The sequence below is a fragment of the Tamandua tetradactyla genome, chromosome 17 (genome assembly GCF_023851605.1).
Source record: "Tamandua tetradactyla isolate mTamTet1 chromosome 17, mTamTet1.pri, whole genome shotgun sequence".
In the NCBI taxonomy this organism is placed as follows: domain Eukaryota; kingdom Metazoa; phylum Chordata; class Mammalia; order Pilosa; family Myrmecophagidae; genus Tamandua; species Tamandua tetradactyla.
The window spans coordinates 16,609,265-16,636,433 of record NC_135343.1 but is presented as its reverse complement, the minus strand read 5'-3'; the positions used below and the strand labels follow the sequence as shown (position 1 = coordinate 16,636,433).

The 27,169-nt window shown below is 36.0% G+C and overlaps 1 protein-coding gene across 3 annotated transcripts in view; it reads right to left on the bottom strand.

The window, feature by feature from the left end:
- CAMKMT (calmodulin-lysine N-methyltransferase) overlaps window positions 1–27,169 on the bottom strand; it is a 542,173-nt gene that overhangs the window by 115,455 nt on the left and 399,549 nt on the right. For all 3 annotated transcript variants that reach the window (XM_077134133.1, XM_077134134.1, XM_077134132.1), the window contains exons 4-7: window positions 19,353–19,413; window positions 17,396–17,450; window positions 16,265–16,328; window positions 7,588–7,654 (exon numbers count right to left, since the gene is read on the bottom strand). In XM_077134133.1, the coding sequence (XP_076990248.1) occupies window positions 7,588–7,654; window positions 16,265–16,328; window positions 17,396–17,450; window positions 19,353–19,413 (247 nt within the window). The remainder of the gene's footprint in view (window positions 1–7,587; window positions 7,655–16,264; window positions 16,329–17,395; window positions 17,451–19,352; window positions 19,414–27,169) is intronic.

Genomic DNA, 27,169 nt, shown 5'->3' with positions numbered 1-27,169 from the left:
CTACTGGTGGAAGGGAGGGGCAGGTTGGGGAGAAATGGCACATGACTTCTTATGGGTATAATGTTTCTTTAAGGGTGAAGAAACATTCTAAAGTTGTGGTGAGTGTTGCACAACTTGTGAATATACTGAAAAGTACTGAATTGTACATGAAAATGGGTGAATTATATGATGTGAACTATCTTTCAATAAAGCTGTTATTTAAAAAAACATATATCTTATTAAAATAAAACAGCATATTAGGCTAAACTTAATATGATGACGTGAGGTTCATATCAGAAATGTATTTTTGTTTTAATATTAGGAAACTATTAATATGATTCATCGTAGTGATAGGTGAAATAGGCAAAATAATGTGATCATCACCATAGATTCCACAAAAGGGATCTGCTAAAGTTCCATATTTATTTATGATAAAGTATCTTAAAATAGAAATCAATTAAAAAGTTCCTTAACAGGATTAAAAATATCATTATATATCTAAACTCAAGAGCTAATGCATACTTAATGGTGAAACATTAGAGCATTCTTAACGAAGTCAAACTGAAAAAGCCCATTATTTAATAACATTCTATAATTTTATCTAATAAAATTATACAAGGGAAAGAAAAATAGGGGTATAAAATCATGAAGAATGCAAAAGTGTTATTTTGAAAACCCAAGAGAATAAACCGACAAGGTATTATAAAAAATAAGAACTTGTCAAGCTGGCTAGTTAAACATGTGTTAAACAAAAAAATAATAGCTTGAAAAGCTGACCCAAAAATACATATGGAACTGAAAGGGGCTCTGAATAGCCAAAATAATATTGAAAAGGAAAAAGTTGGAGGAATCACACTTCCTTATTTCAAAACTTACTACAAAGCCACAATAATGAAAATAGTGTGTACTGTCATAAAGACTGACATATAGACCAATGAGGTAGGATTGAGAGTCCAGAAATAAACCCAGACATCTATGGCCAATTGATTTCTGACTGGAGTTTAATAGGGAAAAAATAATCTCTTTAACAAATGGTGCTGGGACAACTGGAAAACGACATGCAAAAGAATGGAGTTGAACCCCTACGGACTCCATAAATAAAAATTAGCTCAAAATGTACTGATGACCTAAAAATAAAGCTGAAACTGGGCAGTGCAATGGTGGTTCAGTGGTAGAATTCTCACCTGCCACGCCTGAGATCCGGGTTTGATTTTTAGCGCCTGCCCATGCAAAATAATAACAATTATAGCAATAATAATAATAAAATAAAGCTGAAACTATGAAACTTAGAAGAAAACATTGAGAAATATCTTCATGACCTCTGATTTAGCACTGGATTCATTGAAATGACATTCAAAACATAAGCATCAAAATAAAAAAAAAAATTGAACTTCATAAGAATTAAAACTTTTGTACAAAGGACATTACGAAAATGTGAAAAAAACTACATAATGGGAGAAAAAATTGCAAATTATTTATCTGATAAGGATTTAAATATCCAGAATATATAAAGAACTGCTACAATTTAACTACAAAAAGACAATCCCATTTAAAAATGGGTGAACTTGAATAGACATTTCTCCAAAGAAGATTACAAATGATCAACTAGCACATGAAAAGCTGTTCAGCGTCATTAATTGTTAGAGAAATGCATTAAAACCACAATGAGCTACCACTTCACACCCCCTAGGATGACTTTAAGCCAGACACAAAAGAACAAATACTCTATGATCTTACTGACATGAAATAATCAGAATAAGCAATTTTATAGATTCAGAAACTAGAACGTAGGTTACCAGGGGCTAGGGTAGGGATAGGGAATGGGAGTAAATGCTTAACTAGTACGGAATTTCTGTTTGGGGTGAGGGAAAAGTCTTGCCAAAACTGGATGGATGGTGGTTACGGTAACACAACTTTGTGAATATATTAATACCATTAACTTATGTATTTGAATGTGGTTAAAGAGAAAACTTTGTTTTATATATGTTACTAAGATAAAACTTTAAAAAAAATACATATGACTGTAGGGCAACAACAAAAAAGAACAAAGCACTGTATTCTTAAATAGGAAGACTCAAAGTTATAAAAATATCAAGTCAGTGAATTAATTTATAAACTTATTTTGATCAGTAAAATGTCAATATAATAAATCCACAGAAGCTTAGAAAACTCCAAAAATAAAGGAATAATGGCAAGAGGCTAGTCTTAGACATGAAAATATACTGCAAAACTATACTTAAGTGACAGTTTTGTAAGGGCATAGGAGTAGACAAAAGTTTATTTTTGAAAATCTGTACTGTGGATATTCTTGCAAATGTGCAATTTATGTGATCACTGCAGCCTTGTATATAATAACAAAGAATTGAAAATGAAATAATGCTTATTATTAAAGCAAAAGTATTATTATTGTTAAGCAAGGAACTATTATGTGGCTGCTTTCGAAAAAAACACTTTTTAAGATTTCCTCTTGCCTATTTTTAAGGGAAGAACTTCTTTGGAAATGAAGACATCAGTATTTTGATATGTAACTTCTGTCATATAAGATTCTGTGAAGGAGTGATGCTCCCCTTAAAATGAGAAGACACTTTCACAGGGTTCAGCACGCTAACACACACACTTGGCTATAAATACAAACCTGGCCTATTTTGTGTAATGAGGTTTTGATCTTGGTGAAGAGCAGGTCTTGGCATGCCCAGAATCAACACCATTTTATCTTGGAAGAAAAAAACCTTAGTTTTTAATTTGCTGCAGCTTTTAGAAGGTCTTAATAAAAAAGTAACAGTCTCCCCAAATTTTAAAATCTGGTTAATTTTAATACCAAAAAAAAAAAAAGAGAGAACGCTATCAAAATATCTGAAACTGGATAACATTCTTGGAGGAGTTGGTTTCTTTAGTTTAAAATACTAAATAGTAGGAACATAAACTCTCTACAAACTTGCGAAGGAAATCAACAACTTTATATCAGTAATAGAAAGTAATTTCATTTTCTCATATCCAAGATTGCAAAGAAGGAAACAGTCCTGTAGCATCTCTAGAAGTCCTGCAGTTCTCAAGATTCTGTTACTATGCTTCTAGCAAAACTTAATAACACATATGTTTTACCTGAAAATTCCTTGAAGAAAGCCCTCAGTTTCCTAATCTCAGTTATCTTCTACTAATCTTCCTCTTCGATCTGACAAAGGACAGATAAATACCTACTTCTACACTCAGTTTGTCCACAGACACTGCATGTGCATGCCTGATAGAAGAAGCCTGTACTGAAATGAAAGTCAGCTACCTAATTTATAAACTGATATCTGAATCTCTAGAGCTTGATTTTCTTCTACCCAAAAATTGGTTCCACAAGCTTATGGATTCATGTGTTTCAAAATGTGCTCCAAAATACAAATCTTAAAAGCCTTCATATACCAGCATAAAGTGTACTAATTGCTTCAGTTAATACAAAAACATATGATGTAGAATCCTTGCCTTCAAGAAAAATCTCTTTCCCTCCCTAGAACATAAACCACAAGAAGACACAGATTTTTTGTCAGTCTTGTTTTCCACTATACCTCAAGCACCTAGAACAGTAATTGGCACATAAAAGGTCTCCAAAATATTTGTCAACAAATGAATAAACCAAGAAATGAATGAATGAGCATGGAATCAAACCAACACACTTGAAACAATAAAAGAATATATGTTAAACTGTGGTTCTTTTCTCAGCCAACAGAAGTTAAGAGAAAGAAAAAATTCTAGTAGGCTGAAACATGTTGAGAAGGCAGGAGGAAATGGTGATTGGGCCACCTTACAAGATAGGATTTACGTGGACATAGAGGAGAAGAACAAGACTGGCAAAGACCAGGGACAGGAAAGACCAAGTGTGACAGGAGGAGAGTGAAGAGGAGGCGTGTGCTGGGGAGGCTGGGCGAGGAGAGTGAGGCCATGTTGCAGAAGACCCAGAAAATCAGCAACTTGGTCCCATTTCGTGGGAATGTGAATTTTTCAGTCATTTTCCCAAATCCCCAATTTAAACTCTAAAGGAAACTGGGCCTAAGAGAAGACGTAAATCTTAAAAAAAAAAAAAAACCTATAGGAAAATGGGACCAAGAGTCAATCCTAGGGGCCTGTATAAAGGTAAATTTTGTGTTTTTATAAAAAGTCTTAAATGTTACGGTAAGCTCCATGGTTTACTCAAATTAACGGTTAATCAAGAAAAATAAAAGCCACTGGCCTAAATGTCACTAGCAGTTTTCACACAAAGAAAAACTCTTTCCTTAAGTAGAAATATACTTTTAATATCACAGCAGGGAAAATTTAATTGCTTTTTTCTTAACTGTAACTTTTAAACTAATATTAATCAAAGAATAACGCCATTCACTAATTCTGGAAGATCTAGAAATATGTAGATGTCAAAAGCTCTGAATGCTTCTTTTTCAGACAGTCACAGTTTTGAAGACAGCTTCTGATAAGCCCAATAACTGAGATGCTGTAAATATCCTTGCTCTTTCATCAATCTCTGGCTATATTTGGTAACACGGATTCCTTTGTTCAAGAGTTATTTCCTCTTGCTAACTCCATATTTATATTCTCAAAGGCAGAGTACTTTGGATGTATTCATTATATGAATGGATGGCTGGTTGGACAGATAAACGAATGAACATATTAAGATATTTGGGATATAAAGGATATAACACTTCATACATGTGGATCCTAGGTCTTGGCCTGGATTAAAGCTCCTAGGCATTCATAAACATATCTGTTATATTTAGCAACAGTCAGAACTAAAATAGATCAGCGGGCATAAGAAAGTTTGGGACATTAGGAAAGGAAGTTATTCCAGGCAAGGATGGTGGTGGTTATGAAAGCAGAGGTGCATTTACTGCAAGGCCAATGAAGCTGAAGTATCATGACCCCTCACCCGCACAACCTTTTCCCTGTGAAGAGTCCATAGAAATGTGCTCACACGGTCCTATTTCGTAAAATTTGCCTCTTCTTAAAGACGGCCCTTAAAGTAAGTTTCAGGACCCACAAAACCTGGGTCTACCCTATCAGCCAGGTAGGAAGAGTCGGCAGTGGGAGGAATGCTGCTCAGTCCTGCGAAGACTGTAAGAGCAGCGGGAAAAGGAGTTTAGGGTGCCAGTCCAATTTCTGGGTGGCTTTTCATTCTTTTTTAAGAACACCATTCATTTCCCAAGCTCACTTTTCTCATAATATGACTTTCCTTTCCAGTTTTACATCCTCTCCACAAATTAAGTCATAGGACATTCAGGTCTTACAAACTTCAGGTCATGCTTTGACGTACTTTTTAATAGAAGAAATATTTGGCTCATATGCGGGCTTTGTAGCTATGGTAAATACCTCTTAGTTATCTGTCGCTGCTGTTATTCCACTAATTTGGAGGAGAAATTCTGCATAGGCATTGAGGCACTAAAAAATAATATTGAACTATAATTTTAGCTCTTTTGTAAATGGTTTCCTGTTGTTTCTTCTCTTGTGGAGCTAATGCGTTCATCACATTGTACTAGTTATGGATGGGAAAGCAGCGGATAGAAGGGGGAGGCTGATTATTACAACATCAGCTAGCAGTTTCCTTTTAGCATCTTGAAGGTTAAGTGGTCAAGTAGCTCCTTAATAAAAGATCAAGGCTTTTAAGGACTGACTCATCCACCTGTGTTCTGGGCAAGTGCTTTAATAAACTTTGGACAAAATGCTTGCAGTAGTTAAAAGGGAAGACACTATTGATGCAAATGTTCTAAGAAATGATCATGGTGATGAATATACAACTATGTGATGATATTGTGAATTCTTGATTATATACCAAGAATGGAATGATCATATGGTAAGAATGTTTGTGTTTGTATGTTTAAAAAAAAATAAAAAATTTAAAAAAAGGGAAGATACTGACCACAATTAATATGAGATAAAAACACTAAAACTTCCTCAACCGGAGGCTCCTGTATGTCCACTGACATACAGGCTATATGGCCAGATAACAATGTGTTCAGAAACAGAACTTTTGAGAACAGAAGAAAAGGAGCGAAGGCCATGTATTAAGCATTTTAGATATGTCCTATGTTGAAAAGCAACATTTTACTTTTTTAAGCAACTTTGTTTATTTTATCTAGAGATGACAGCAAATACCAGCACTTCTAAGTTAAACACTTGACATTTTTATTCCTAGAATGCAACATTTTAGAAGTCTAGGTATGTTTATTAATTAGTGATTATTAACACCCAGTAAACAACATTATGTTCTTGTAAAAACACAATCTATCTTCACAGCATGAAGCTGAAATCTATTATTCCCTGATTCCATATGCCGAAATACACTCAAATGGTCACAAATGACCTTAAGCATTAAACAAATGTAAATGAGAACAACACAGAAAATGTGCTTTTGATTGATAACTAAAAGACCAGGTTGAAAATCCTGATCAAAACTGAAGTCCTCTTTCCAAGGGTATGGGCAGTCGGCACTGTGGGGTCAGGGCTGCTGGGAGAAGGAAGGACGCCGAGGTAAGGGCAGACCTGCTCTTCCTCCGGCCCTGCGGAAGGTTTTCCGGGAAGCAGAGCTGGTTTGTTCACTGAGAGATACACAGAGCACACGGCCCCCTGCTCCATCGGTGTACCCTGATGGAGTTCCAACGCAGGGTTAAAAAAATACATATATGGATATTTGATTACATTCAGTCATTAATATAAGATAAAAAAGTTCTTATTATTTCATAGCTTATCCCAAGACGTCAATCACTTTAGTTTTTAAGCATTCTAGCTGTTTGTCCACATTTTCTTTCCTTAAACTGGGCTACTGGGGTGGATTGGGGGAATGTCTTGAATGTAGGGAAAACTCAAACTATCAAAGGAAAGGAAGTTAAAAGTAATAAATAAAATAATTAATTGAAAAGGAATTTTTCTTCTAATATCTTTGGTTAAATGCAGAAAAGAAAGCATGCATAAATACAGATATCCCAAGTGAAAACTACTAAATAATTACGTATTCTTCTATGTATATACCAGCAGGGTTAAAAAAAAAAAAAAAGAAGAAGCCTCATAGAAAACATCACTGTTTTGGTGAAGTAAGCATTTCACCTAGCTTGAGTAAGGGCTGATAGAATCTCCAAGGGAATGGATACACGGAACAGCGCAGGGGTTTTCGATCATGGCATTATTGCTATTCTGGGCCAGATAATTCTTTGTCGTCGTGGGATATCCTGTGCATTGCAGGAGGTTTAGCAGCAGTCTTGGCCCCTACCCACCCCGCACCCCAGTCATGACTGTTAAAAATATCTCCAGGCACTGAAAAATTACCCCCGGTTGAGAATCAGTAGAACAAAGTCATTCCTGAGAAAGCTCCAGGCTGCACTTCTACTTCATACAGTATAATCCCAACCCTTAAACCATCCACCATATTCAATATACTTATCTTTAGTTTCTCACCTATTAATTCAGAATAATAGAAGCACCTGCCTCAAAGGGTTCTTGTGAACATTAAATGTGATAATACTTATAAAGTCCTTATAACAGTGTCTGACACACAGTAAGTGCTCAATAAATATTAACTATTACTATTCTAAATAATCATTCATAGCACTGAGTTGAGCATTTTCATGCAAAAAGATAACTTACCAGCTTGATATTTTCCGAGTCTTAAACACACCAGCTTTCTGATTCCTTGTGATCAGTTCTTTCACATCTAAAGGACAGAGTTAAGAAAGCTTCTGCAACCAATCAACAGATGAATGGATAAACAAAAGGTAGTATATACATATAATGGAATATTATTCAGCCATAAATAGGAATGAAGTTCTGATAGATGCTACAAACATGGATGAAACTTGAAATCATTATGCTAAGTGAAATAAGCCAGACACAAAAGGATACATCTTCTATAATGCTACTTATATGAAATACCTGGAAAAGGCAAATTCATAGAGACATAGAGTAGGTTAGAAGTTACCAAGCGCTATGGGGAAGAGAGGATGGGGAGTTAGTGCTTAATAGGTGTGGTAGTTAGATTCAGTTGTCAACTTGGTCAGGTGAAGATGCCTAGTTATATTGCTGTGGACATGAGCCGATGGCATGTGAACCTCAACTGTTCCTGATTACATCTGCAGTCAGCTAGGAGGCATGCCTGCTGCAATGAATGATGTTTGAGTTAATTGGCTGGTGCTTAAATGAGAGAGCTCAACATAGCACAGCCCAAGCAGCTCAGCATACCTTATACCGGTACTCATAGCTCAGCCCAGGCCTTTGGAGATGCAGAAAGGAATCACCCCGGGAAAAGTTGTTGGAATCCAGAGTCCTGGGTTCCAACCCAGAACCCAGAGAGAAGACCAGCAGAGAACACCTTGTGCCTTCCCACGTAAGAAAGAACCTCAGTCGAAAGTTAGCTGCCTTTCCTCTGAAGAACTGTACGTTAACTAAATAAATCCCCTTTTATTGAAAGCCAATCTGTCTCTGGTGTGTTGCATTCCAGCAGCTAGCAAACTAGACCAATGGGTAAAAGAGTTTTTGTATTGTTTGCACAACACTGTGAATGTAATTAATGCCACTGAATTGTACACTCAAAAAATGGCAAATTTTGTTACATATATATGTTTCCACAATAAAACTTTTTAAAGGCAATACCTATGCAATAATTTTCTTGAGTGACTTTTAACCTACAGAAATCTGCTTTCCATCCCCAAAAGAAAAAGTTTCTGCAATGATTATCAACTGTCTCTCCCTGTAAAAACAAACAAACAAACAAAAAAACACGGAAACACAGTGCTCTTCTTGTACCATTAAAAGGGAAGAATGGTAGGGTATGAGACAGGAGGAGAAGGGTCTTAGCCTCACCCCATCACCAAATTCTAAATTCTCTACCACAGGGAAGCTCTTTCTTTTCCCTGGGCTACAGTTTTGTCAGTGAAATGTACATTCAGTAGTGCCATGGCAAGGCCAGCTTTATGGGTGCTAGCTAGGAGGAGACTACTCCATAAAAGAACGAGGGGTCCAAAGGCAAGCCTCTTCCAGTCAGTGGGGAGTGCAACAGCAGGTTTCTGAAACTTTCCACGTCAAAGTATCTCCAGTCTTCTAAATACTACTAGGAAGGGTGGAGATGAGCAGCAGGGGAAGACTTGAGAGCAAATAGGAAGAGAAAGATGGAGAAACATTTGGAGGGAAAATGAATTTCTGAGAAAAAAAAAGTCAATTTAGTAGAAGGTCCCTTGAAGAATTGCCTTTATAGACCCATGCTTTGGTCTTTGGCCATCTGTTGGCATGTAAGGACTTGTACAAAAAAGCAATACTTATTAAAAGGATGTTGTTGAGGAGATGGTCCATTATATCACGCAGTACCATCTTTATGAGGCCTGTGAGAGAATTATGTAAGGTTTCAAAACTAGGGAAAGCTGGATTTCCGATCAACTACTTCTGCTTCAATATCTGAATGCTACAGATCTTATAAATGTTCCTCTTTCTCTCTTTGCTCTGGCCCCTGTGCAACTCAGAGACTACCTCTAACAATCACAAGAGCTCTTATGACATATTTTCTGTCCTGACCTCTACTCCTATTTTTTATCATATTTTTCTGGCCTTTAAGTTTCCACTTACCCTTATTTTCTGATTTATTTTATATGGCATATTCTATGTATCACTGTAAGAAACCACAAAATCCCTCTTTTGAAAAAAGGCAGGTTTAAATAAACAAAAAATTAATAAATAAATAATAAAACAATTCCAGTGAAGGCGGCAAGCTGAACTAAATTGGTCCCATGGGGAGGAAACCAAGTAGACAAGCGATGTTCCCCCATTGCTCAGAAAAGCAAATTTCCTGAATGCTCAAAGCAAGCATTGGCCACCATCTCCCTGCCAGAACAGAGCCACAGGACTTTTTAACCCAAATCTCTGTTTGAACCACCAGACACACCCATTTCTTCTCTGAGTGAATAAGCAGGTACTGTGATAGCTTTCTTCCCCCAGGAGTGGGCAGGAAAATCAATTAGGTTTCCTTTGTTGAGGTTTACAAAAGTGCTATAATGCAGACTTTTTTTTTCCCCCGGGTGAACTTTCCTGTATGCAAATTAAATACCGTTAAATTATATTCATTAAAAAAATAAAAGAGACTAATTTGCCTACTTGTTTTGATTAACTAAAATGACACAATCAGCCCACAGTTCTGTCTATTTCAGGAAAAAAGTATTTCAGGAAAGTCTTCTAAATGAAATGTCTTACAGAAAAGGACAGCTGACATCTTCATTCTGAGAAGAACAAAATTAGTAGAGTCAACTGACAACTGGTTTTGATTAAGCACCCCACACTCTGGCCACACCCTCCCTGGCGTTTCCATGGTATCCAATTGTATATCACAATGCTCCCAGTTCACCTGTAGCGCATATGAGTACATGACTAATCTATCAAGCAAAACATATTATTTTGTTAGTGGAGGTAATACTTTTTATAAAATAGTCACAGGGAAGTTAAATTATATAACTCTGAAAATCTATTAATAATTTTTAGTAAACATCTTAACACTATATACTTTTATACAATTTATAAACCTGTGACTCCAGGTGGTCAGGCTGAAGCAAGCATATATATTTATATTCCAAAAGCAATTTTTTAAAAGAAAAAACTCACAGTATTTAGGCTGCTTTATTTTTAGAACTGGGCAAGGAAGATATTTTGTGCTTATTATAATAAAGCAAGGGCAAAGAGATAAAGCAATAATTGCAGTTTAAAATATTACCTTAAGAGACATATTCTGATAGCCTGCTCCCCGTCCTTTACTTTAGGTCAAAGTTTGAGGTGATTCACATGGATGGCGTTGTGTTCAATAGAAGATTCTGTCATTCTTCAGTGTCACCGCAGGGTAATAAAGAAATCCAATCAAACTGAGTCAATATGTCCAGGATGGTATTCAACACGATGGACCAAATCGTATTTTCTGAACTGCACCCAGCTTCTGCAAAACTTCAGTGGGAGGTGCAGGGGTGCAAAGAAAGCCTTTATGTTATCTGATTAAATGGGTACAGAGCAGTCACCTCCAACCTTCTTGTCTGGGCAACTAGACTTTCATAGCTACAGGGTTATGTGCTTGTGGCTAAAAGGAAACCAGGATTCCATCTCCAGATTTTCTTCTCAAATAAAGTGGGGTTCCATTTTAATTGTGTTTCAGTTAGTCTTAAAAGATATGTTTTTGTGTAATAGTAACTAATTTATACACACATTTTATCGGATGTCTTAATATACGTATATTTATAAAATATTATTAAAATATTAACCTCACTTATATTAGCGATCATCAAATTATCAGTGGTTGGATATATACTTTGAGAATTGACACTGTTCTTTAAGCAAGTCACTATCTGTAAGGTAGTATCATTATGAGTCACAATGCATTCCTTTCTTGGTTTATGTTACCTTTATTTCATTGTAGTATCAAAAATGAGACTATAATATAAATCCTGTTTCATTTTGACCTCCAGAGGTTTTTTTCAAATGTTTGATGTAGCAACATTTGCTAATTTAAGTCTGCAAAATATCCTTAAATGTGCTTATTTCTTGAATGAACTGAGAGGATGATGTAAAGGTGCTGTGAACTCCCCATTAATCAACACTGTCACATTTATGGACAAGAGGCCTCTCTATCCAGAAGGTGTTGAGGAAATGCAAGACACTAACTAAATCATTCTTGTTTTTGGTGAGTCTGAATGGTTTAATGAGAAAAAAACATAAATTTTGAAGTAAAATGAATCTGGCTTCTAGTCCTCTTTCCAATACTTAGTAGCCGAGTGGCCTTTGGTAAATTAACCTTTCTGAGCCGTATCTCCAAAATAGGAATAACAAGTTATTTTATATGGTTGTTAGGAAGCTTAATGGAGCTTCCTTCACATATAATTGATCTGACACACAGTAGTGCCTCAGTCACGTGAATTCATTACCTTTTTGAATTGTGCAGGCAAAAGCTTTGGTGAGATAGAGATGCTGATAGGTGTAACTAAAATGAGGTTTGGCAGTTAAGTTTAATTTTTTCCCTGCTGCTCAGAACTAACTATGTATTTATATTACAGAATTTAAAATACCTGGGAGGAATCAGAGAACATCTGTTCTATAGTTTCCCAGAGTCTTTCACATGTATAAATATACTCTAGCCAAGGTAAACTCTGTGTTTTCAACGATTTCTGTTACATACTGAAAAATGTGTTTTAGGTTAAAATTTGGCTCCTAGATAACAAAATCACTGTTGGAACTTCAAAAAATTTTTAAAGGTATACTGTTCATTCAAAGTGATTTATATTATATTATACTATACTATGTTATATTATACTAATAATTGTTATCACTTCCCATCATTTACAAATACCCTTTTTGGGAAGGACAGCAAATAGTCCAATCCTTATTAACAATGCCAGTTGTCCCCACTAATAACTTCTGTGGCATCTGACTGTCTTGTAATTAATCAGCTAACAAGAACTGTACTCATTTACCCTGCTCTATTCCTTACTCAATGGCCTTAGGGATGATGTTTTCACAACTTCAGAGCATTAATCATTACCAGATGCCAACCAATTCTCTCTCTGTAATGTCAGCTCCATAAGGACAGGGGCTGTGTTCACCTTGTCCAGTGCTGTGTATTTAGCACCTGAAACGGTGTGCAATTAATGCTGGGTTGAATTCATTTTAAGAGATATTTGTTGGGCTGCTACCTAACACGAGGTACATAGAGTTCACTTATGGGTCATCCAGTAGACAGAAATACAGATGACATGGGTATTGGAAAAAGAGGCCTGGACACAGGATGATGGCCTGAGATTCCCAAGTTCTGAACAGTCTACAGCACAGAATCCATGGTCCACAGGAAGTTTCATTCATTAATTACTCAAGTTAGGGATTCTGTTGGCTAAATAATGTTAAACCAGGGGTTTACATCACCAAACTTTGGCATGTTTCGCAAATAATGCACTTGATGTTCACTAAGGATGAGTGGAGTTCAGGGTACTTGTGCTAGGTGAACTAGTGATTGTAGTCAGAGAGGGTCACTCGCTATTAGATGTCGTCCTTCTATTTGGAAGAGGCTTAGCACCAATAATCACTCAGTATACTAATTCCCTCCCTCATTCATCTCTGTAATCATCAGCTATAAACCCTTATTGAGTATTAGCTGTAGGCACTTGGAGATTTTTCTCTCTATTATACTAAAAGGAGAAGACAAGTAAAAGGAACACGTTTCGCACTATTTCAGAATAACTGGATAACTCAATGAACCAAAGGATTCCATTTTCAAATCTATCCTTTGTTCTCTTAGGGTACAGATAAAATGGCACCTTTATGGAAGGGGAGCTGTCAGGGAGGGGGGCTCTGACATGCTCCTGGGTTAGACCTAGCAGTGTACGTTTAAAGACCAAGGAGAACCTTCAGGGAAAATTAGCTATGACTCAAAATATTTAGGACTTAATACACTCATTTATACTTCAAGTCTTAATCTCTTTTCAGATATCCCTGTTTAATAAATCTCAGATGAACATCTAGCTTTCCAGGGTCAATGGAAGATATAGCCAATCCATTTGAAACCTTTTCAGGAGATAATAAATAACCTCATAACTGACTGATATGCTTCTATGATATAAAGATTCAGAACTTATCTATTCATTGCCTCACATATTCCAAAACAGAAATTACAGAGAAGATTAAAAGGAAAATCAGAAAATGCTTTTTTTTAAAAAAAAAAAAGGTAAATATCAGAATCTTATAAACTCAAGAGACTAGGAAGTAAGTCTCAGTTGGATTCATTAAATTCTGATGTCAAAAACAAGAAAAATAATTTTTAAAATGAGAATAATACACAGGCCAATACTCAGATGTGATGTGCAATTGCCAGGTCGATTTTCAATTACATTTCACTGATGTATTCATTTGTTTCTTAATGTGCTCATCCTGCCCATTAAGAATAATTAGCAGCTTTGCTTAGAGATTTTCTGGTTTCTGGCAATGTTTCTCCCTCCTTTTTGTTGACATCCACTTTTACTTTTTCGAAAGTAATTTTTGGATAATATCCTACAACTGCTATATAATTTAGGCTTCCTAAAATTTTAAAGGAAAGATGTAAACAGTAATTTTTAAATGAGTTTGTTTCGATCTATATGCATCAACAGTATGTGATTCAGTGAATTAGTTATTCTTACAGAAAGTGGGCACTAAAATAGAAAGAAAAAATCATTCATATTAACCGCACTCAGTAAAACAGATTACGACGAATGCCAATTGTAAGCTCTGTTAGCAAATCAAGAATAACATTAGTATTAAAAGCAGGGAAAATACATTGCCAATTTTTAAGGCTTTATGCCTGCTCTTTTCTATTAATTAAAAAAATTAGATCTAGTTACAACAGAAAAAGGCTCACAAACATAGAACAACTGCATGATAAAACTGAACTCAATCAGGAAAGTCTTAAGAGATGAAATAAAACACTACCAGTTTTGGTCTGCTTCCTGAAAGGACCTACTTTATCTACATTGTAAAGTTCTTCCCCTCCTGCCCTTTGGCACCCCGCTATATTAAACCCATTGTAAAACCCAGCACAATAAAGCACTCTCAGGGCTGAGCTTCTGAGGACCAAATGTTAAAAATCCATTTTCTTGGGAGGGGGCTGTACCAATCATTTCTTTGAAAGGCCGGCAGAATGAATACAGAATCTGAGATTTCCTCTCTGATTTCAAGAGCTGGCATGGCATCTACGCTGTTTAAAGCAAAGGTGTGTTAATTAATGACATTAGCGTTGCTTCCCTTCTTTGGAAGCTCTATAGTTTAGCTCAATAATAATTTTAGTACAATTGAATTTACATATCGACTACACATGCTTCCCATAGTTTGATAAAAATTCTCATTGGTTTCTGACATTAAATGAGACACCTGCTGACTTGAGAAAAACCTCAGGTCACTGTGGCTATAATGACACAACAATCCTGCTTTATACCCCTCTAAAACATCCCTTTGGGTGTGCTAGCATACCTGACTTCCTTTTGCTCTTGTTCTCTCTTTTCCCTGACATGTGGAGGAGGAGCACAGTGAAATGATACAGTGCACGGAATCACTCAGAATAGAGCAGAGTGAATGAAACAATATCAGCTCATCTTCAGGAATATTTTGAAAAACTTGCGACAGTCTCAAGATCATGATTAAAATCCTGCATTTTAAAAAAGGAAGCACCTTTTGTGATCTCTTTCCCTTGTGTGAAAGGCCAAGATCATGATTGGCTGTTTTTCCTTCCTGAATTTTTTTTTTCTAACTCTGTCAAGCAATTAGCTGGGTGGGGCTCTGTAGAGCACACAAGCGCTGCGGAACAAAATTAGCTTCTGTGCTTCTTTCTCCTGTTTGAGCAGGCTGATGGAGCGGCTGCAGATTTTATTTTATTTTTTCAAATATTATATAGCAGAGTTTTGACAAAGAAAATCCAAAACAGGTTTTATGTAAGATATCACACACAAAAAAATCAAAGCTGCTTTGGCATTTTAGAGACCTAAAATTTAGATAAGTAGATTGCCTACATCATCATATAAATGTAAGGCATACCAAAAAGTCCAAAGCAAACATATCTTCCACTTTTCCTCTCAATTTCTAAAGGCTGTTAACGGTCCATGAACAAATCAACTCGATTGCTAAAGTAGCCACAAATCATGCTTGCTTTCTTAGTTAAAGTACAGTTCAATTTTCATTAACTCTGTGTACATGTTAGTAAAGCATAATCTAATATAATGGGGTTTGAAATATAATGGCATAGCCGAAAAGAAGAGAGATAGGTTTTAGAATTCTAAATAAAAGCAAATAATGAAAAACTGATAGCTGTTTCCAGTGGGGAGTGTAGGTAAGTCCTCAGCAACTAGAGTAGATATAATATTACATGGTAGATAAAATATCACTTGTATAAAATACAATCTCAAAAATGAAGCTGGAAGTTAATTTTTGCAAACATTATCCAATACAATAAATGTTAAATATTTGATTTCATAAAGGCAAATATCAATGGAAATAAAGGAAAAAGAATGCTTGAAAATTATTTTGGAACAAATTTCATATTACCTTACACAGCCCACAAAATGTAGGCTCCTGTAATGAGAAGGGAATATAAAAATCCATTGAAAGAAAAAAAAAGACACATAGTTGTATGCAACTAATTCCATATATTTCTACTTCTTCTTAATTACTTATGGGGGGGGAGACCTCTTTTTTAATACCCCATGCTGTCTTCCTTTATATCAATTGTTACTCAGCCGGGGAAAAGGAATGAGCACAACAAACGCGTTTTCTATCTGAATAAGGATACTTCTGATGGCCTTTTCATTCCCATCAGTTAACAGAACTTCTTTGACATCTGCAGAAATAGCAACCTGAAAAAAAAAAGGGAGCACAGCAAACAATGAGCAAATATGCTTGTCTGTGTGGAAGTGAAGACAGGAGTGACAAGCCTTCAGTATCATGCTTCCTCACCTATTTCTCTGTAACAATCTTCAATCTTTTTTCATTTTATGTCTGCATTATTTTAATCATTCAATCAAATCAGTCAATACTTTTATCATTCCATTTGCGGGAGCCTCTATCTTGCTATCATTCTGTTCGGTAATTGCATTGTGACAGCGGATGATGGTATTCTGAGAGGCTTTCATTTGTGGGCTTCTGTTTATCTAGTAGAGCCATCATACAAGGCTGTCACTCTGCCTTTCAGCTTGCTTCTGTCTGACTGCCTGATGCCCTTCATATAACTTTGCATTGCAGGCAGATGGCTTTGTGAGGGTAATTTTTTTGTGAGCTTTGACATGCTCGCACATTGGGCTGTAACCTCGACACATTGTATAAGAGCGACAGGTTTGTCAAATGCCAATCAGTGTAACAATATGCTTTTATTTGTAGAGACATAAAAACTTGTCTAATGCACTGTGCTGCTACATAATATCTCCTGAATACATGACTCAGAACCCAGAGAATGGGGAACAACGTTCCTGAATGGCCAATCTAATTCAAAAGAATCTAATTACTGAGCGCTCTGGATCATGTTTGTTGGTGTAATAATGCAGGCAAAACATTAGCAGCTATATCATGGTGCTCCAACTGTGATTCGCCAGGCTATTCCTGTATCTTAGCAAATGGGACTATAATCTGAAAAAAAAAAGAAAAAGAAAAAAAAACGCTTTTGCTAAGGCAAAGAAAGACCGTGCGAGGCCTGGAATGTCACAACAAGCGATATTGACTACACTGAGGTAAAATGTTTCTGCTCATCGAGGCAACCATAAAATCAATATGATCCGAAAGTAAGTCAATCTAGAAGGTCTCTCAAGACCCGGCAGCTTGACCGCAGCTGATGCTGTTGACAGTTCTCTGACCCAGCAGTTGGAGGCCCTGGAACATTTTTCCTTTTGTTCCTCCCTCTGAATGGGATTGGAATTGAGAAAAGACCTACCATGAGCCCAGCCAAGCATGTCATGCCACCCCCTAGCTCACACACAGCAAGGTCTCTGAAAGAGAGAAAAGAAATGGTAGAACCCATACAAATTAGATGAAAATGGTCGGAGAGATATATATGTTACAAGAACAAATTGCCATCTGCAGTAAGAACGGCGCTACCAGGAAGTTGTAGAGACATGACTAGGCTACCGCATGTCGTTTTGCGTTTTAAAAATAATTATGAAATAGAAAAGTCACAAAGCAGGCAAATCAGTGGGGGTTCTCTCATTAGTGTTCACTGCAACATTACCACCGCTGAGCTGAAAAATCTGAGAAGGTTCCCTTTTTTTCCCTTGTCAATGGCGCTGTCTTTTAGAACTAAACTAGCTAGAGTAGCGAAAGATAATTGTTAGGAAAGGATAACACTGTTAATCCACATTCATTCCTTCAAAAACAGTTAGACAAGTAAACGAAAAATATATATGAGTGTGTATATTATGGTCGCATACACACAACACACACACAAATAAATGCAATCCTGATTTTTTTTTTTAATTCTAAAACAAACTGAAACATTTTGGAAACCTAAACCACCCCCATAAAGAACAATTACACAAAGAGCATTTAGCAATTAACACTTAAATCACAATTGACCCCAATACAACACGGTGAATAAACAATGCGGGAACATAATATGGTTAAGCCAGCAAATGCCGGCTAAAGTTAAGACCCGGCTCTGACTTCACCTCTCAAAAGTAAAGTGGCTCAGAGTTAAACCTGACAGGCTAGTGTGGCACTCTGCACTTACCTTCCCCTTTGTGCCAAAATATCAGCCCTCAACGTGTGACATTCTCTCCCTGGCCCACTGGTCACTGAGCTCCAGTCAAGCTTAAGCACAGCAAGCTGAGCATAGGCCAGACTTCCAGGGCAGCTCTGCAGCCCAAATTCAAAATTGCCCTGTTCTTATTTTATATCCTGCGACTCATAGGACTGTTTCTTCTTCCCAGTTTGGGAAGTTTATTACCGTAGGGGGAGAAAAATAGCAGAACTAGAAGCGGGGGTTGCTGTGGAAAGAAAGCAAAGGAAAGGAGAAGACAAACAAGGACATGCATCTTTCAATACAGACTTAATGAGTAGTTAGTTATTCAAAGAAATAACAGGCTGGTAAATATGGACCATGGAGCTTAAAAAAATACATATTATTGACCCAATATTGGAAATACATATTGTTAAAACACGTCATGATCCCTAATGGTCTATCTGGAATCTTAATGGGTCATTCAGAAAGTATTATCGGATGACTTATATAAAATGAGAATTAAAATGAAAAATCCCGTATTTTCTAGGTCTAACAAACATCTTTAAATTTTTTTAAATAAAAAGGGTTCATTTTAAATTTCTTAAATTCCATGCATGGATTTGCTCTATAATAATGCCCACTAACAGTTCAAAACATTTATTTTCATAGCTTCAATCTATAACAGTAATTTACAGTTTATAAATATAAATTGCTAAATATATAAAAATACCTCTAAAACCAGGGGTGGGATGGCATCTTTAATAGCTGTGGGGTATTTATCAAATATTCTACAATGACTTCTCTAGCAGAAGTTTAAAGAATATCTTCACTGTTTTTTTTTTCTTTTCCGACCTTCACAATCAGTAAGGATTGATTGGAGCTTCACTTCTGTTTCCCCAAAATCAAAGTGAAATAAAATGCCTCGAGTGGAAATCAAAAGCCTTTGACATATAGCAAAAATCTTGCTGTGCAATACTAGTACCCAAAGGCTATTTGGATTTCTTTTTCAGAAGCAACATGTTTTCGCTGTGAACCATTTTTTTCTTTCCCTTATTTCCTTTTCTTGTTTTGCTTTTAACAATTTAATTTGAAGAGTGTAATCAAAGGAATCTTTAATATGTAAATACAACACATATAATGGACTAAAATGTATCTTTTAAGTGCAGCTCTGTACCTGAACATATTACTGTGCTTGAGGCAGTAGTAAGCCAAAATCTCTTCAGATGGCCAGATGCCTAGAAAACACAACAGGACAGACTTTTTAATTATAGAAGTCCTTCTCATAAGAAATGGCTTTTTAAAATAATGTTCAGTTCAAGCTATTTCAACTTCACTCAAACTTAACATAGCTATTACTTGTAATGTCATACCATGAGTTTTCTTTTGTTGTTGTTTTTATAATGGTGAAATTTATAATCCCTTCCCCCAGGAAAATAGAAAATATTCAAAATAAATTTTACTAAATTTCAATCACAGCAAAAACAATGACAACAAAAGTTACAAATATCACAAGTTAAATTTTAACGGCATTTGAGGTAGATCTTAATCTTGCATACATGTATCATTTTTTAGACAATAAGGATCAGTTGAAGACATACTATGTATTCAGTCAATGTTAGGCAAAAATTCATGTAAAAATCACTTATAGGAGCAAATAAAACCATTTAGGTCATTATACCTTTTTGTTTGGTTCCATATTAATGTTCATGTTTTTAACATGTATAATTATTTCCTTTCTTCAATTGAAATAATCAAATTTGGGTATAAAATTAAGACATTTTAATTTCACCAACTTTAACACATTGTAAATTTTAACAATAATCCTGCCCACTAAATTCCATGAATGGGTATTTTCTAAAATTGTCATCTATAAATAATTTATTTAGGAGACTTACACAATATTTGTGAATGGATTTGAATTGCTTAAGGGAAGACAAAAAATATTCGGAAAATATAGCTTCTACGTAGTTATCACTAAATGGTAGGATTATGAGTCCTTTTAATTTTTTTCTTTATACTTTGTATTTTCCAAATTTTTTATAAATAATCATATGTTGTTCTTATAATAAGAAAAAACTACAGATTTGTAAAAATTATGTTTTTTTCCAAAATGGTGAGACCCAAAGATCAGGCAGGGCATCAGGCATCCTGCATTGCCTGAGGTTGAGAATGTCATGCAATCCTAGGAAAGATCGACAAATGTTCTCTGCCTTAGCACTACGTATTTGGCTGATAGGTCTTGATGCAACACTGAAACACCTAAAAGGCTATATTTCCCCTCAGTGCATTTCCAACTTTGAAGAGTAAGAAATCCAAACACTTTAGAGAAGAAAATGCCAAAGAAATAGGACGTAAGTAAGAGATGCAATGGGTAGATAGATGAGCAAGCAAAGAAATTACTCCATCATATGCAGGAAAATCCAATCAGTCATATGCATCACTGCAGCCTTCATGTTTTTTATGCTAAAAATAAAAGCGTTGAGGAAGAAAACAGGAAAACCACAGGAAGCGTTTTGGAGTCAGATTTATGAGGAGAGTTAGGGGGGCACTGGGGTTAAGATCATAGGTACTTTGGAACCACTCTCTGGACTCTAGTCCCAGCTCTGTCATTCTCTAGCTGAGTGACCTTGGGCAGGTTACTTAGCCTTTCTGTGCTTTCAGTTCCTCATCTGTAAAATATAACGCTAGCAGTACCCAATCTCACAGAGTTGTTGTGAGGCTCAAATGAGTAAACTGCACACAATGTGCTTAGAACAGGTCCTAACCCATAACAAGCTCACACAAAAAGAAAGTTAGCTATTATTTTTGATGTTTTGTTGTTATTGTCTGTAAAGGGAAACGGAAGAGTAGAACAGAGAATATGTGAACCTCAAAAAATTATCCAAAAAGAAGAACATGTAGAGAACCATTCTGACCTGCTCCTGCACACAAGCTCAGGCACAACTCCAAAGTCCTAGTCAGGAATAGTACCTAGTACCTAGTACTAAGTACTAGTACCTAGTACCACAGACACCTTCATGTGAAAAGAACTCTATGAAGACTAGAAAGTACATAATAAAAACCTCTGAAGGAAGAGCAATAAGACAGTATTCTACACCAATACTGTGGATATCCAATCAGTGGATATGATCACCATAATGATGAATTTTTTATGCCTTTAGTAGATAGGTGCGAGGTTTCAAAAAAATGATAGGGGAAGGATATTTAACTAAAATTCAAGCCTTAAGTACAAAAATGTATCTTCTAAAATGCACAATATTTTAAAAAGTAGTTTTATAATTTTCTCAACAGATTATAGAGGCAGATTTTAAAGTAAATTAAGTACAAAAAATACGAAGAACAAGGTAAAAAAAATCATCTAAAATTCTACCATTAAGTTATAATTACTGTAACATTTTGGACATTATTCTAAAGATCTTTCTAGACATAAAAATATTTTGCACAAATGTGATCTCAGACAGGTGTACAATAATCTGATTTTGCCCCACTCAACATGTGGTGGATAGCTCACCATGACTAAAAATACACCTGCATCATTAATGGCTGCCTAGGTATTCTATGCAAACATCATAATAGACTGAAATAGTTTTCACTTGTTAGACATTTAGGTTATAAACAGTAATGCAATAATGACACATTTTTTTCCTACATATTTTATTTAATCCTTAGGTTAAATACCTAGCAATGGAATCTCAGGTCAAAGGGTAAGCATGTTTCACATTTTGGTATATTTCACAAAACAGTCCTCCATAAAATTTATACCAAGTTATAACACCCAAAAGAGGGTTCATTTTTCTCAAAGCCTTCTCAAGATATGGTTTTGTCAATCTATTTTATTTTTGCTAACCGTTAAACTTTAAAAAAGTTATCTCAATGCAAATTAAAACCACAATGAGGTCTTACTACGTACTCACTAGGACGGCTATACCCAAGAGGTCAGAGAATAACAAATGTAGGCAAGGAGGTGGAGAAATTGGAACCCTCATACACTGCTGATGGCAATGTAAAATGGGGCAGTCACTTTAGAAAACAGTTTAACAGTTCCTCAAAAAGTTAAACCAAGAGTTACCATGTGACTCTATGATTCCTATGTATATACCCCAGGAAACGAAAATATATATCCACACAAAACTTAACATAATGTTCATCACAGCATTACTCCTAGTAGCCCCAAAGTGGAAACAAACCAAATGTCCATTAAATGATGAATGGATAAATGTGGTATGTTCATATAATGCAATATTATTCTGCCATAAAGAGAAATGAAGTACTGGTACATGCTACAACATGGATGCAACTTGAAAACATTACACTAAATGAAAGAAGCCAGTCATACAGGACTACATATTATATGATTTCACTCATATGAAATATCTAGAAGAGGCAAATCCATAGAGGCAGAATGTAGATTGCTTGACTGCTAATGGGCATAGGGTTTCTTTTGGGGGTGATAAAACACTCTAAAATTGATTGTGGTGATGGTTGCACAATAGTGAAGATGCTAAAACCCCAAAAGTGTACACTTTAAAAAGGTAAATTATCTGAAGCATGAATTATATCCCAATAAAGCTTCTATTAAAAAGAATCTGATTTCTATTTGTGGAAATGTTACAGTCTTTTTAAAAAAGTCTTTATTTTCAAAGAAGTTATGCTTGCACATAGTTTAAAGAGTCAAGTTCTGTGAAGATGGTTAAGGCAAACAATAGTATCCTTAACCAAGACAGTCCCTCCCCTATTTTTCTCCACTCTCAGAAACTACTCTTAACAGTTGTAGTTGACTCTTCCAGTAATTATTTCCATATTACTATATAATATGTATGCATTGCTACTCCATGAGTTTTCAGCTTTGGCAAACTTTGACTCCACTCTATTCCATTATGGAAGATAAGCATTTTTTGCTTTTCATCTCTACTTCCTTCCCCATACCACACATCACAGTCCTGCCCCATCTTCCTATTATAGATATATTGTAATTTTGGTAAGATCAGTTCTTACTGTTGATTTTTATTATGACCATAAAATAGAACTGAGCCATGTAGTAAGTATGACTGACTTATTTTCATGTATGATTTTTTGTTTTCCCTGGACTTTACAATTGTTTTGTTTTCCTCATTTGCTCAGTTTTTATTTCATCTCAAACTCTGCCAGCTGTCCTGAGGGGATTAATTTAAATCTGGTATTTTATCAGCCTCTTAAGGAAATCTCTCCTGAACTGCCCTAGTCTGGACTGAATGCCATCAATGCCTGGTGCACAGCTGATATCCTGGAATTGACAGCCTTCACTGTGATCCTGGGCTTTCCTTTGCCCCTCTTTTGCATTGGATCTCTTGTTTTCTATCTCCTCTGTCGTAATCTTTCTTGGTTTATTCCCATATCTTAGTACAGCACACATTCCAGTAGGTTCTTGAGAAAGGGTGTATGGTAGGTAAATGTTTGAGATTTTGCATGACTCAGTGGGTAATTTCAATCTGGAAACTCCATGTTCTTCAGTTCTTGGAAAGTTTCTTGAATTATTTCGTTGATGATTTCCTTACCTCCATTTTTCTCTATTCTCTTTCTCTGGAACTCTTATTTGGATGTTGAACATCCTGAACTCATCCTCCAATTTTCTTTTTTTCCCTTGATTATTTTAATTTACATTTTCATAAAAGGCTCAATATAGTTTTTTTGCATTTAGATAGGCATTTTTAAATATGAGATTAGACTACAAAGCAGTGTGACAGGTTTTCTTTTGCCACTTATAAATCGGATTAGAAGGCAATCCCCAGAATTTCAGAAATATTCTAAACAAGTAAAGCATGAGTGGAAATAATATGATTTTAATTTATAATAAGGATAAATGGCATTCAACTAGGAATCAAAGGATCTGAGTTCTAGTCACCATTTTGCACAGTGTGATCTTGATTGAGTCTCTCAGCCTCTGGATATCAGAAGCACCTTCATAAAATAAAAGGGGTGAAATGAGGTCATTTTGAATATCCTTTTCAGTTCTGTGATTTTGCAGTGCCATGAAGTCATAGTTATATGCTCCAAGCTGTTTTGGGTCAGGGATTTAAAACCCTGTAGTCAATGTATGGTACTTCTTGAATTTTGACTTCTTTTTTAATCTTGTTCTTAATTTAAAAAATACATTTCCATGTTTTTCTGTGCATTTAAATATGTTTTTCTATTTACATGAGCATTTTATATGTTTTCCTCCTCACTGTTAACAGTAAAAAGTTTCTCAAGGATATATTTTTCATTCTGGCTTCTATTTGTTTTCAGCTTGTTTTTTAAATTTCTCCAAGATCTCTTCTGGAGTTGTGAAGGCTGAAAGCTTCACCAACCTCGCATGAGATTTACTAGCCTCATCCAAAACCACATTACTTTTCCTGAATTCTAAGACCTTGGAAAGGTGCTGACAGAGCTCAGCATTAGTCTCTCCTTAGGGAGGTGATGCAATAACCACATTTATGGCTTCAGATGTCAAATCTGTTACAGCATTTTGCTTGGAGACAGATCTAGCATGGATGACTTTGGTGACACAACTTTTAGGATCAACTGCCGCTGGACCAGAAGAAGGAGTGGTCTCTGATTCCTTGCTAGGGCTTTTATCCTTGCTCATAGAAACAGCTTTCTTAGGCATTTCAATGCCAAAATGGGGCTGAGTAGAGGCTCCAGGACTGCGTCCTGCCCAGAGCTGCCTCAAGCAGCAGCCACCGCAGCACCTACCTGGAGAGGTCCCCAACCTTAATTTTCTTATCTTCTCTCTCCTGATTTCCATCCCTCTCTTATTTTTTCTACTTTCTTAGAGAGTTCCTCAAATTTATTGTCCAGCCTTCTATTGTTCTTTGGATTTATGCCATGGTTCTTGGCCTTGGTCCTTCTTATTCCTTTTTAGAGCATCCTATTCCTGCTTGATGAACAATACATCTTCTCTTAATTCTTTGAGAGTATTAATTATAGTTTAAGTTTTCTTGTCCTTACTTAGTCTGTTTTCTTCAAGTATCTTTTTCTCTTTATTGGTTTTATCTGTCATATTAAAAGCTTTCCTCGGGTTTCTGCTAATTTTTGCTGTTTGCTTAAATGTAAATGTAGGAAGATGCAGACTGGAAGTGAAGACTTCCGTGAGCCTGTGTGTTGGGGGTAGGGGTGGGCGTCAGCATTCAGTCTGCACATGTTCACTTAATTCCCCACCCTGCTTTTGGTATAAACTTGCTGCTTTCAACTGTGGCTCATGTCACATAATTTAAAAGCCCTCTGTTTAACTCCATCCAGAGAATAAATCTCTTATCTTCTGCTGGTGTAGAGGGGTAGTTGCCCAGCAACCTGCAATGAAGATGTAACTGTTTCTTAAACAACTTTCTATCAAACCTCCTTATTTTAGCCCCCTTCAATTCCTACTTTTAGAAGTAACTGGTGTTACCAAACCTGAGTCTTTTGGGGTTTCAGAAGCATAAACTAGGTTGTTTTTCAACTTTTCTAACTGCTGGCTTGGAATCTAGCTTTTTCACATCTGCTAAGTCAATGACTTTTCATTGATTTGCTTTCCAACTTCCAAAATTACGTTGTTGTAGTAGTATACTCTCTCATTCTATCATCCTTATAGGTTTATGCCTCAAAAACATTCCTTTCCAGTGCTTTAGTGGGGTTTCTGAAGGGATTTAATTAAATGCATGTGTTCAATCTCCATCTTTAACTGAAACTCAGAAATGTATAACCTTCTGAATATAACTGTGGGATAGTTCTGGAATCCAAGACACATAGTAACTATACTCATATCTCTGAGTGATGGGGTTTCAGAACACACTATAGAAGAATAAGGACTAATAGCACTTCATGGAATTGAGGAAAACTCATTGGAAAAGTGATGCAACTAACTTTTAGAAGGCTATACAAGCCAAGGACCTCCTGGTGAGGTCCCCTGGTTTTTATGCTCTACTAATAATATTACTCTATTAATCAATCAATTAAAGGCACTTCTGCTACATTCTTGGCCTCACCAGATGAGGCAGAGCATAATGCCCAAAGTGGCATTTAGAACTGCTAAATAATTGATCCAAAAATAAGCACAAAATAGTTTAATTAATGGTTTATTCTAGACAACTTGTCTCTAAAACAAATATCATGAATTAAGACACTCTTTAAAAGTTATTCAGAGGCATGCAGTTTCCTATTCCTTAGTGCTTTCTGTATAAATCAACTGAGTTTATTTCACAGGAGAAAAGACCTCCCTCAGACACTGGGCTTCCATAAAAACATTTGCTGAACAAGAACTCTGTTTAGAAAAGGACGGATGCAATATTCTACTTGGGTTTCCATGGACATTTGGTTTCATCCTGTTTTCTTTCAAAGGCTTGGTTCCCTGCAGATGCTTCTGTCAGAGCTGAGCCCATTGAACTTGCTGGACTTCAGGAAAGTCTGTAGCCAGTCAACACTAAAACATGAAAAATCAGTTGTCTCTATAGCAATAGAGAAGAGGAAAGTTGTCAGTGTGATCTATTCAATGTATACAGCCATTTTTTTGTTGTTACTAGTAAAGTCGCTAGTTTAGAATTATTTTAAATGACAAGTTTTGTGGCCAATGTAGAAACAAATAAAATATCCATTATTAATGTGGAGGCTGAATAAATCCTAAAATTAAGTGACTGTATATAGGGGTTAAGAGACATGAGTATCCAGCTAAGTATGGGGCCTAGTAAATTACTTCCATTTCTGCTTCCCCACAGTTCTTTAGAGGAAAGTCCAAAGCCCTTGAACAGGCAGCATCAAACAAGCAGCACTACTGGATTCCTCCTCTCACACTGACTGTTTCTACTTTCCCCATGGTGAAACACCCAGCTCTAGCAGCAGAGATATGGCTTTTCTGTGAACAGCTTATATCCACCCACATAGAATCTTTCTTCACCCTTCTCAAACTAACTGATCATATTCATCATACAGGAGTCAAAAGTAAAGCCTCTCTCAAATCTGGGACACAAGTGGAGAGGCCAGTTATCCACCACTGAAACT